Source organism: Xenia sp. Carnegie-2017, unplaced genomic scaffold, assembly GCF_021976095.1.
Source record: "Xenia sp. Carnegie-2017 unplaced genomic scaffold, XeniaSp_v1 HiC_scaffold_25, whole genome shotgun sequence".
NCBI classification, from domain to species: domain Eukaryota; kingdom Metazoa; phylum Cnidaria; class Anthozoa; order Malacalcyonacea; family Xeniidae; genus Xenia; species Xenia sp. Carnegie-2017.
Window position 1 is genome coordinate 5,230,807 of NW_025813488.1, and position 10,781 is coordinate 5,241,587.

The 10,781-nt window shown below is 32.1% G+C and overlaps 3 protein-coding genes across 3 annotated transcripts; 2 read left to right on the forward strand and 1 right to left on the reverse strand.

Moving 5' to 3' along the window:
* The first annotated feature begins 110 nt into the window (after positions 1 to 110).
* On the forward strand, positions 111 to 6,710 carry LOC124452952 (copine-3-like). The gene is made up of 17 exons (XM_047003620.1): positions 111 to 282; positions 649 to 1,629; positions 1,770 to 1,949; positions 2,018 to 2,086; positions 2,517 to 2,591; positions 3,057 to 3,140; positions 3,256 to 3,345; positions 3,432 to 3,527; positions 3,858 to 3,944; positions 4,338 to 4,397; positions 4,657 to 4,790; positions 4,868 to 4,922; positions 5,227 to 5,278; positions 5,389 to 5,522; positions 5,684 to 5,847; positions 6,143 to 6,212; positions 6,289 to 6,710. The coding sequence occupies exons 2-17, from the start codon at positions 1,492 to 1,494 to the stop codon at positions 6,400 to 6,402; spliced, it is 1,602 nt and encodes a 533-aa protein (XP_046859576.1). The 5' UTR covers positions 111 to 282; positions 649 to 1,491; the 3' UTR covers positions 6,403 to 6,710.
* LOC124452956 (membrane progestin receptor gamma-B-like) lies at positions 6,379 to 8,544 on the reverse strand. The gene is made up of 3 exons (XM_047003625.1): positions 8,299 to 8,544; positions 7,878 to 7,961; positions 6,379 to 7,621 (listed from the first exon to the last, which is right to left on the reverse strand). The coding sequence occupies exons 2-3, from the start codon at positions 7,896 to 7,898 to the stop codon at positions 6,713 to 6,715; spliced, it is 930 nt and encodes a 309-aa protein (XP_046859581.1). The 5' UTR covers positions 7,899 to 7,961; positions 8,299 to 8,544; the 3' UTR covers positions 6,379 to 6,712.
* Positions 8,545 to 8,621: 77 nt separating this feature from the next.
* Positions 8,622 to 10,649, forward strand: LOC124452959 (protein Hikeshi-like). The gene is made up of 3 exons (XM_047003628.1): positions 8,622 to 8,909; positions 9,257 to 9,478; positions 9,673 to 10,649. The coding sequence occupies exons 1-3, from the start codon at positions 8,880 to 8,882 to the stop codon at positions 10,012 to 10,014; spliced, it is 594 nt and encodes a 197-aa protein (XP_046859584.1). The 5' UTR covers positions 8,622 to 8,879; the 3' UTR covers positions 10,015 to 10,649.
* The last annotated feature ends 132 nt before the right edge of the window (positions 10,650 to 10,781 follow it).

Below are 10,781 nucleotides of genomic sequence, written 5' to 3' on the forward strand. Positions count from 1 at the left end.
TAACTTTATTTCAATTATTTCAGATTTTTTATTTTTTTGGATAAAATAAAATTAACTGCATTATTTTCCTGCCACAATGTGGAGTATGGACTTTTTTGGTGTTTGCCTAAAATGGCATTAATTATTGAAAATTAATGTGTGTTACCAATTGGTTTTCCCAATAGCGATTAATTGTATTTTGTTGGTATTTTTAAGGAGGCCCATGTAAACCAGTGTTACAAGCATTTTTACTTTTTTGTTACGCAATTCAGCCTTGTGGATAAAAAAGAGCTTGAACCATTGGTATGTATAATGGAAGTTTCATAGCTTCAGTCTATGATCAGCTTGCATTGAATGAAGATATGATCATAAAACATATATCATATATCATTATATTTTCATTATATTATATTATATTATATTATATTATCATTATATTTTATTTTATATTTTCATTCATATATCAGCTTGCATTGTTGTTTAAAACTCTGCTCAGCTGTTTTTGATAATTGAAGTAATATTTTTTGGTTTCAGTCTTTTTATTGGAGGGGGGGGGATACGGCAAAGGATGGTAATAGGCTATAGCTTTCAAATCGGAGTGGGTTTTTTATTCTGTTTTGCATTGGTGTAAATTATTTACAACAAATCAATCAATGTTTGCATTTTCAGAAAGAAATGACTGCACGATTGTGTCGTTGATGATTTGGAACATTTTTGAAGATCAATTAATGCAATGAAACGAGATTGAATTCAAACAATGGCCATCACAAAATGTCAGTCTCTTCTGTATCGACCATTTTTATTTTTTCAATACAGACCTTTAATTGCCCTTCCCAACAGGCCCATCTTTAACCAAAGTTGGGTACACCCATGTTTGTCATTAAGGACAAATTTAATTTTCAGAGTTGCTCTAGTTGTTTGGTATTACCTGCAAAAATCATGCAAAATGCTCTTGTGAAAACAGCTACCATAAAATTCTTTACCAGCTTTAGGGAGCTGTTTTAAAAAAATGGTTAATTCCTTAATTTTTATTGTTCTGATTAATCATTTTGCATCATTCATTCTTTCAATCCTTCCTGCATAGAAAGAGAAGCTATTTTGCTATTTCTTTTTTTTTTGTACAAAATATCAGCTGCACACTTTTTTGATTTTCTGCTGTGAAGCAACTATGGCATTATGACTTGTTATATATGTTGTAAATTATGTTCATATTTGTAAGCAGCTTTTCTTGTAACATGTTTATGAATATTGAAAGTAAATATTAAAAAATGTATTAAATTATTAAATTTTGAATCATTGGAATTACTTAAAAATTTCTGAACACTGATTTCATTTTCCAGTAATGCGTAATAGACATGTATTATTTATTGACAGTCGTTTGCCTGCTCAATGCTCAGTGGGTGTGGGATAGTATTTGTTTTGTAAATTGAAGTTTGTTTATATGTACTTAAAAATTCGAAGGCAATGGTTAAAGGTTGATAAGGATTTATTCTTTGGTGTTACAAAGATATTATGGCTGGTGGAGAATGTATTTCAAAAGTCCAACTGCACATCGCTTGCGAAGGGCTGAAGGATAAGGATGTTTTATCAAAATCTGATCCGATTTGTGTTGTGTATATTTGGGACGAAAATGCTAAGAAATGGATGGAGGTTGACTCATTAATCAAATGAGCTTAAGGATATTTAACTTATTCCTGAGTATTTTGTTTAAATGTAACCCTCGTCTTGCTCGATCTCATTCATCAAAAGTCATTTAATTCAAAAAGTTCTTTATCATCTTGTTTCTCTAGTATGCTCGAACAGAAAAGATCAAAAATAACTTGAATCCAAAATTTACCAAACCCATCAACATCGATTATCATTTTGAAATCATTCAGAAATTGCTATTTTCTGTGTTTGATATTGATAATGAGACAAGTCAACTGGATGATGACGATTTTTTAGGACAAATGGAATGTAATCTTGGCCAGGTATTTGAATGTTAATTATTTTATCAATTCTTTCTGTGATAAAATATTTTGTTTTTGGGTTTTTTCAGATTGTTTCAAATGTTCGATATACACAGCCTCTAAAGCAAAAAAGTGGTAGACAACATGGAAAAATCACTGTATGTTCTCATTTCATCATATATTGTATTGAACTATCTAATAGGTACTATAGATGACTCTCCTTGTCTATGTTTTGCTGGTTGGTAACTTAATCAACTTGTTCAAAACCACTCGACCAAATCTGCCTGCCAGCAAAATGTAAACAAGGCAAGTTGTCTATAGTACCAAATCTTTTGCAAGGCTCGTGTAACTAATGACTAATGTTCCTGAGATCTGAATGTTTATCATAGAAGTTTACTTTTATTTCATGAAGATCTTTTAAATGTGGTCAATGAACATAATTTTTGCAACCAGTTGTGAACTTTTTATAGCAGTATCAACTCAGTGATTTTCTCGTCTGGCATGCATTAGGATAACATGTTTTAGCTTGTGTGTTATGGTTACACCATAGTTAAAAGGAAGTTAATCAATCATTTTTTTATCTTTTAGGTAACTGCTGAGGAGGTTTCTAAAAGCAATGACAAAGTTGAGTTGATTATGCGAGCACAGAAACTGGATAAAAAGGTTAACATAGTCACCTGTTGCAAAATTCTGTAGCAGTTTTTTAACTTTAATAATTGGAGTGCCCATATTAATATATGCATGTTATAATTTGTAAAAAATAAATGATTTTAAAGGAATGTAATATGACAACTCATACTTACGCCATTGATGAGATCAATCAGTTTTACAAAAGATTATATATATAGCTAAGGTCATTTCAAGGTGTCATTTATTGGTCTTTTACATGTAGAAGCATCTATTGATATATATTACTGTACATATGTTTTGACAATCAGTCAAGGGAATCTTCTTTTTTCAGTCTTAATACATATGAAGACCAATTGTATGTCAACACAACCATAGATTTATTTTTATAATTCTAGATGGTTTATAGATTATAACAGCATTTATTTTCTTCATTATCACTGGTATTCATTATTTTACCAAATATTATAATTTGTAGAGCTTAATTTTTTACTCTGGTAGGATTTTCTTGGAAAATCTGATCCTTATTTACTTATTTCACGGCAAATTTCTGATGGTAGTTTTGTTTCAGTCCACAAGACTAAGGTATGATTCTTGCATTCTAACTCTGAATATTTATATGCAGGGCTTAAATAAATATGATTTCTGAAAATGTTTTAGTTTTACTCATTCACTAATAATACTTTTGCTTAAAATGTAGGTTATTAAAAATACCCTCAATCCAGCATGGCCACCATTTGAAGTGTCTGTAAATACTCTATGTAACGGAGATTATACTAAACCAATCAAAGTAAGAAATTTTAATATATGAAATCAAATCTATTAATTGCATGTTATGTGAATGCATTATCGTGAATTTTGTGGTTTTTTGATTAGATAGATTGTTATGATTGGGACAGTGATAGTAATGATGATTTGATTGGTTCCTTCACCACCACGTTTAATGAAATGTTGAAAGCCAATGAAAGAGAGGTAAATATGTATTCACTGTACAAAATATCAACTTCCTTGTGTTGTTCAATTTTTTTTTGAATCATGCATCCCAATTTAGATATCTTTATGATACAAAAAAATCTCCTCTTTCTGGTGGCCTGATCCATTTTTGTTGCAATTTTCTGCCTGGGATTGTAGAACAGGGGAACTGGGAAGACTATGTACATCGGAACTTACAAGCTTTGGAAAATTTGTTTATGAGAGTGTTGTGAGGGGAAATTGGTGTACAAACAAAAACTCATCATTTCAGCCCCTCCTACAAAGATATTTTGCTTTTTTTTCTAAATTGGTGTTCATTTTCTAATGTAGGTCTCATGGCCTTGCATTAATCCAAAAAAACAGAAGAAAAAAAGGGATTATTCAAACTCAGGAATTGTGTATCTTAGTCGCTGTAAGGTATGAATTCTTAATCACCACTTTTTTTTTCATAAAAGGCATCGGAAACAAAATATTTGCATGTACAATACTAGTGCACTTGCATTAAGCTGAAAATTTCCCCTTGAGTTTAGTTTTCATGCATTTCTTTTTACCGTTTGATTTGTTCCAACACTTGATATCCAAGACTTATGTAGCTCCCTGGTTCTTGTTTCCTATAATGTATTTACCTGTTGTCAGTGACGAAGCCAACTCCTTGATTGGGGACACATAATTAAGACATGCATATATATGAATTTTTTCAATAATATTCTTTTTTCTGCCTTTCTTTTTCATTAATATTCTTTTTGGTAGTGTTCAATTGTGTTTTTTGTGTCAAGATAGTATTATGATGTACTGTTGTATGTTCTATAGGTGACCCACTATTACTCGTTTATCGATTACGTCATGGGTGGATGTCAAATTAATTTTACCGTAAGTCAAAAAAATCATGGCACTGACTTTGAGCAAGTTGTGATGCACACACGTACAATGAGAAGAAGGAAATTATAAAAAAAAACACTTTAAAAAGTGTTTTTACGTTTTCAACATGGTATATTAAAAATTTTATATGAATATGAAATCACTATTTTCTTAACGAAATAACCATCAAAAAGAATTTAGCAAGCATTTGAGTTGTGTTTAGTCGTCCAGGTTTTAAAAAGTATTAGAGTAAATTCTCTCCTTCGTTCAGGTTGGGATAGATTTTACAGCGTCCAACGGTCATCCTGCACAACCAACATCGTTACATTACATAAATCCTTATCAACCCAACGAATACATGAAAGCTTTGACTGCTGTTGGAGAGATTTGTCAAGATTATGATTCGTAAGTGTACCTTTTAGATTATGGGTAGCTCTAGTACTAATACCATCTTAAAACTTTTCTTTCTTTTTCTGTTTTAGCGATAAATTATTTCCTGCTTTTGGATTTGGAGCAAAGCTTCCTCCTGAAATGCAGGTGTCAAAGTTCTAACGAATACAGCATGTGTAGACTTAAACAAGATGATAACCAGCTTTAGAAAAAATCTAAATTGTACATATAAAGACATACTGAACAAGTACTGTGACAAACATGTTTATTATACATTTTGGTAACTCATTGACAACAAGATGAACAGTTATTTAATGTAAGAAAGTTTAATTTTTATTTATAACTATTTTTATTGACCCAAATTGAGTAAGTTTTAAATATATTATACATAATTAGACACAAATTCTGTCCCTCTTTCCTTACATTTACTCAATCATTTTGTTCGGCCCAGGTCTCCCATCAATTTGCTCTTAATTTTAATCCAAGTAATCCTTATTGTCAAGGTATGTTTGTTAAATGCTGTAGTTAGGATATTTAGTTTTATTTCCATAAATGTCTGTTAAGGTTCTTGTTAAAAAAAACGTTTTTTCTACTATGGATTTCTGTTCTTTAGGTATCCCAGGAGTCGTAGCGGCATATCAAAATGCAATAAGTCAAGTTCATCTCTACGGACCAACCAATGTTTCCCCGATAATCAACCATGTTTCAATGTTTGCTTCAAAGGCTGCCCAAGAGAACAAACCGTCGGTCAGTTGAAATCAAAATATCAAAAATACTAAGCTTCCTGCCTTCTTGCTTGCAATAATGTGATTTTACAAATTAGAAAATATGTCTAGTGTTAAATTGTGTTTAAATATATAGAATGAAAATTACAATTTTTTGTCCTTTGCAATCATCATGTTTTTCAGAATTACTTTGTTCTTCTCCTTCTGACTGATGGCGTTTTATCGGATATGTCGTTGACCATCGATGCTATCGTGAAAGCTTCGCATTATCCGTTATCAATAATCATAGTCGGAGTCGGATCAGCAGATTTCACTGATATGAATACTTTGGATTCCGACGATGGAAGGTTCTTACGTAGTGTACTATGTTGAACTGATAGACTTCTTAGCGATGGAATTTAAGACAATGCATACTTTCTAAAAACAGCTTTTCTTTTTGCTATCCATGTCTTTACTATCCATCTCCTTTATTACCATTTTCTTACTACTCTACCCCCCTTGCCACTCTCTATTCACACCTGTTCCCCATTACTCCTTTGCTATTCATCTCGTTCATGGTAAATTCTCTTACTATGTAGACATTTACGACCAATCCCCGTTTAGTCCCCATTGTTCCTTCATTATCTTTTTTTTCTTGTAAAGATTAAGGTCACGTAGTGGTGTAGCTGCCAGAGACATAGTACAGTTCGTTCCGTTCAGAGATTTTGCTAATGTGAGTAGCAAATATTGCATTAATAAGCCTGGCATCGCGAAGCTTTTTTTTTCATAATATGTTTGTCTTTCTACAGAAACCGCCCTGGGCTCTGGCTCAGGCTGTTTTAGCTGAGATACCCAATCAAGTCTCAGAATATTTTACAATGAAGAAAATGGCACCTGGGTCAAGACCATCCATGGGACAGTAAGCTTTTATTTCACTAGACATACATTATTCTAACATCTTACCGTAAATTTAAATGAAATAATATGAAAATTTGCACTAGATTCGTTCACGTAAATTCATTTGTTCATCTGTTTACCGAGAATGCAATGCAATTTCTGTATGAATGTATCATATAAGTATGAACTTTAACTATTAACTATAAGTATGAACTTTAACTATTAACTATAAGTATGAACGAATAATACATATTCTTTATAAGTATTTAGTGATTCAATAATCAAATGTAACATTAATGTGAATACAGGGCACCATTTTAGTGATTGCAATATATTCTATCGTTCTTTTACATTCTTTTTTATCGCTGGCCATAACTTCGATTTAAAGTAGTACAAAATGATAAAATCTGCCAGAAGTACCATAGAAAATGCTTGTATAGTTAAATGAGAAACATTTCTTCTTGTCATTTCTGCTTGCTTCATTTGGCAATCTTTGAGAATTGCTTCGAAATGGAAATTAGATGTAATAAACGATGCGACATGGAACAATTGATGACTTTGTCCGATTAAGTCAAAAGAAACTGGTACAAATCTTTCTGGTAGTCTTAAAGCAAATATTAGCCCTACAACAGGATTGCATATCAAATGCATGTAATGATGATCAATAGGGCTAGATTTATTGTATATCAACCACCAAAACATAAATGTGGACACAAATACGAAAGGTATGGAAAGTGCTGACAAGCGCAATATACTTCCCCAGTTTTGGTCACTATAATGTCGGCTTAGACAACACCCCAAAAATGACATTATAATTAAGGCTACAGAAGTATATGTGTATATGTAAACGATCGAAGACGTGTGCACGTGTTCCGGTGCTGTATAAGCTAAGAATCCCATAGATATGGAACAACTGTAAATGCTAATGCCTAAGTAATCCATGTAAAATACAAAATGTCGCACTTCGATATTCATTGATGAGAATAAATGTGCAATCGTGCTTAACAGGGGATAACAGCATAGACCGAAAGCGACACACAATAATGGCCAATAGTACTCGTCTTGTGCAAATAGGATAGATAATTGATAAAGTCTTCTGGCAAAGAAAACTGAGACCAAAAGGTGCGTCCAGATATTTAAGGTCTCGTTGTGCCATTCAAAAATACTTAATATACTCTGACTTGCTGATATTCCTGGAGGGCGGTAGGACGTTAAGATGAACTTCTCTCTATATCTCCCAGGTACCTTAGACAAAAATTATGTATTGTTGATAATTATATTGTTCTAGAGAAACCTCAATTACCAAAGTTTGTACAGGAGAATTCCAACTTATATATCTGAACATAATAGAAGAATTTTTATTATTCAAAAAACGCAATTGCATGATAGAGTGCGCTTCTCTGAAAAAAATTTAAATTCGATAAGTACCACGCGTTTTACTTTTTGTACAAAAAATCGCATTAGATAAAATCAATACAAACGCGAGCTATTTTTTACTAACCTCGTGGCACAGTAAAGTCATTTCTTTATGTTTTGTTTTTTTTTCACCCTGTAGTTTCTTGTATTTTTGGAAGGTCACTGTAGGCTATTGAAATGTTCACAGTTGGTTTACAATGTATATGAATTTAGATTGCGCTGAACCATGTTTATTAATTAAATGAGCTGAAAAAAGATTTTTTATAGTTTTGAGTCGTTTATTTCCATTTCAAGAAATTTATGTTTTTGTTCTTTTATAACGAATTTGCATTTGATACTCGAGCTTTGACTGGAGTTCAGAAACAGGACCAAAAAGCAAATGTCAAGTTGGATATGCTCAGATAACCACATCATATATGACCTGTTTGTTTTCACATAGTTCTAAGTATATAAATTACAGCATTTTTATTGCAAAATTTACTTTACGAAAAAAATATATTAGATACCTCTTCATAGGAAGCTACCAAGCTCTTTGATCCTGCCAAGTCAAAAGCCCGAGCTTACTATTTTATGAAGATGAATTTTTTCATCAGATAAGACATGAGCTTTAGTCTGTATTGCTTTGCCACGTGGGCTACTATTAATCCTGTGGGAAATAATTTGAATAAAACGCGCTTCCCGGCCATTTATTCAGAAATCCGAATGTGTTTTATGTTTTAATTAATTTTCATTGTAAATGCAAAATGTATATATTATGTAAAAAATATGTATTGTGTACAATAGATGAAAAGAAATGGTGCAACTTCATGGAAACGGTGTTAACAAAAAATTATTTTTATATCGGAAGCGAAAACAAAAGCAAACCTTGAGGTCACGTGATAAGGTAATTTGGACGATGCAAAATTATCGAAATCCACAAAATGGGTAAGTTTCTTTAGAAAGTTCTTAAACCGACTTAAAATAGAAATGCAAAGTCAATTTTTGTGTGAACTAAAGGACAGTCATATAAAAACCAAAGTACATACTATTTTTCTGTTGACTGTTGTTGATAAAATTTTAAAACTAGACACTTCTTGGAAAGGTAAAAATGTTTGGTTGTGTTGTCGCGGGACGATTGGTGAGTTGAAAAGCTATAATTTTAAAATGTGCATTGTTGTTCCATGGTTCAGAAGTCAGTTCAAATTTGCAAATATTAATAGATAAACATCATCGTTTTTGTTTCACCCCAAACAACCATATTTTAATTGGAGTTGCACTTTAATAAATGCTTGAATTTTGAGTAAAATTTGCTTTCAAATAAGAGTGAAGATGTATATATAGAAGTTTAGTTTTTTATTTTATATAGAAATTTAGAGTGAAGATGTTATATATAGAAATGCATTCATTTGAATAGTCCAAAGTTTGTTATTGAAGACTTGGGCTTGAATTCAGTCATTTATTGAATGTCTTTTCACATACATTTAGATTCAAACAGACTTTCAGCAAGTAACTGAAAATCAGTTTGTATTGACTGTACTTGAACCAGAGAAGATAAACCATATTGTCATATTTCTTCTTGGTACCATGCCTTTTCCTGATGGATTGGGGGGAGCGGTTTATTTTAGCTGGCCTGCACCTGAACCTGCCTGGCAACTTTTGGGTCACATATCAAATGTCAAACCAAGTGCAATATTTAAGATTTCACAGGTATGTTAAAGCTTATCCTTGTTGAAATGATCCTTCATTCTACTAGTTAGAAGATGATATAAAATTTTATCAATCAATCAATGCACTCAAAAATAACTGATGTTTTGAAAAGATGCAGTTACAATATTACAAATATCTTAATATTTGTTTCTATGCTTTTGCTTAATTAAAACATTTTTTGCTTGAAATATCAGTTGCATAAGGCAGCTGATACCAATCCATTTGGAGCAAATTTCAGTGCTACAAACTCGATTCAAGAGGGTATGGCAATAATAGGGATATCTGTGGAACCTCTGAATGTTTTGGCTCAGCAAACTCCAGCTTTAAATTCAACACCGTCCATGCTAAACAATCGAATGGAGTTTATAATGAAAATGTTGGAGAATTTTGTCAATTTTACATTGTCCTTTGGTTTGCAACAAGCACAAATGACACCAAATCCAACTGAGACATTTGTTCCCTTAAGTGTAGTAAAGAAGTGGTTTGATAATTTTCAAAGGAAAGTGAGCAATGATCCAGATTTTTGGAAGAAATGATTCTCAAAAAAGACAACGCATCTGAATTGAATGGAAATTATTCACGAAAGAAGAGATATTTTATTTATGTAAGATTTTGAAGTTGAAACAATTACAATTACTGAATATTTTGACCTGAACGCATCGAACTAAATCTACTAACAGCCTGCTTACAAACGAGGATTTTAAGATAATTCACTGGTTATATGTTTGATGAACCGTTCCGCGCATGAAATCAGTGCTTTTAATGCGCACGTGTGGCCCTGCCCCATTAAAAAATTTGGGTGTAAATCAGTTGAATGCGCATGTGTACGCAGTTATAAGAGCGAGGCATGGGGAGAAGAAATTTCTGTGGTTTATAGCGTTCGAATTTGTGCCTTTATAAAAGTTGAATTTGATTATAGAATTTTAAAAAAATTAATTTTTGTGTAAACTGGTAAACGCGTTAAGAATTTTCTGTAACAACAGTTTTGTGGTCGTCTGTGTGTGTAGGAGTCAAAGAAAGAAAGTAAGTTTTTGGGATTTATGACGAAGACTTGGCGCCACTGATTTATGCATTATATAAAGCTTTGATTTGCTTGCTGTAATTATTCAAATAAGTTGGAAATAAAATGAGCTGGCAACTCGATGTAGCAGCTGCTCACTCGCTAAATATACACACAGTCTTGCAGTTCACTTTTCATGTACAAACCGATCGATGAAGCTGGCAAATTAATGTGTTGAAAACGGCTTTTTATGTTAGTAAAAATCAATTACTATTGTTTTGGTTACTGGTTTTTTAAAAGCAA

What these genes read in the sequence shown, in the direction of transcription:
- LOC124452952 (XM_047003620.1), top strand. Translation starts at nt 1,492, where the DNA reads ATGGCTGGTGGAGAATGTATTTCAAAAGTCCAACTGCACATCGCTTGC. An exon ending in ATTATACTAAACCAATCAAA is followed by an intron (nt 3,346 to 3,431) that starts GTAAGAAATTTT and finishes TTTTTTGATTAG; the next exon opens with ATAGATTGTTATGATTGGGA. An exon ending in CCCAAGAGAACAAACCGTCG is followed by an intron (nt 5,523 to 5,683) that starts GTCAGTTGAAAT and finishes CATGTTTTTCAG; the next exon opens with AATTACTTTGTTCTTCTCCT.
- LOC124452956 (XM_047003625.1), bottom strand. Translation starts at nt 7,898, where the DNA reads ATGACTTTACTGTGCCACGAG. An exon ending in TGACTTTACTGTGCCACGAG is followed by an intron (nt 7,622 to 7,877) that starts GTTAGTAAAAAA and finishes TTTTTGTCTAAG; the next exon opens with GTACCTGGGAGATATAGAGA.
- LOC124452959 (XM_047003628.1), top strand. Translation starts at nt 8,880, where the DNA reads ATGTTTGGTTGTGTTGTCGCGGGACGATTG. An exon ending in GTGTTGTCGCGGGACGATTG is followed by an intron (nt 8,910 to 9,256) that starts GTGAGTTGAAAA and finishes ACATACATTTAG; the next exon opens with ATTCAAACAGACTTTCAGCA. An exon ending in CAATATTTAAGATTTCACAG is followed by an intron (nt 9,479 to 9,672) that starts GTATGTTAAAGC and finishes TTGAAATATCAG; the next exon opens with TTGCATAAGGCAGCTGATAC.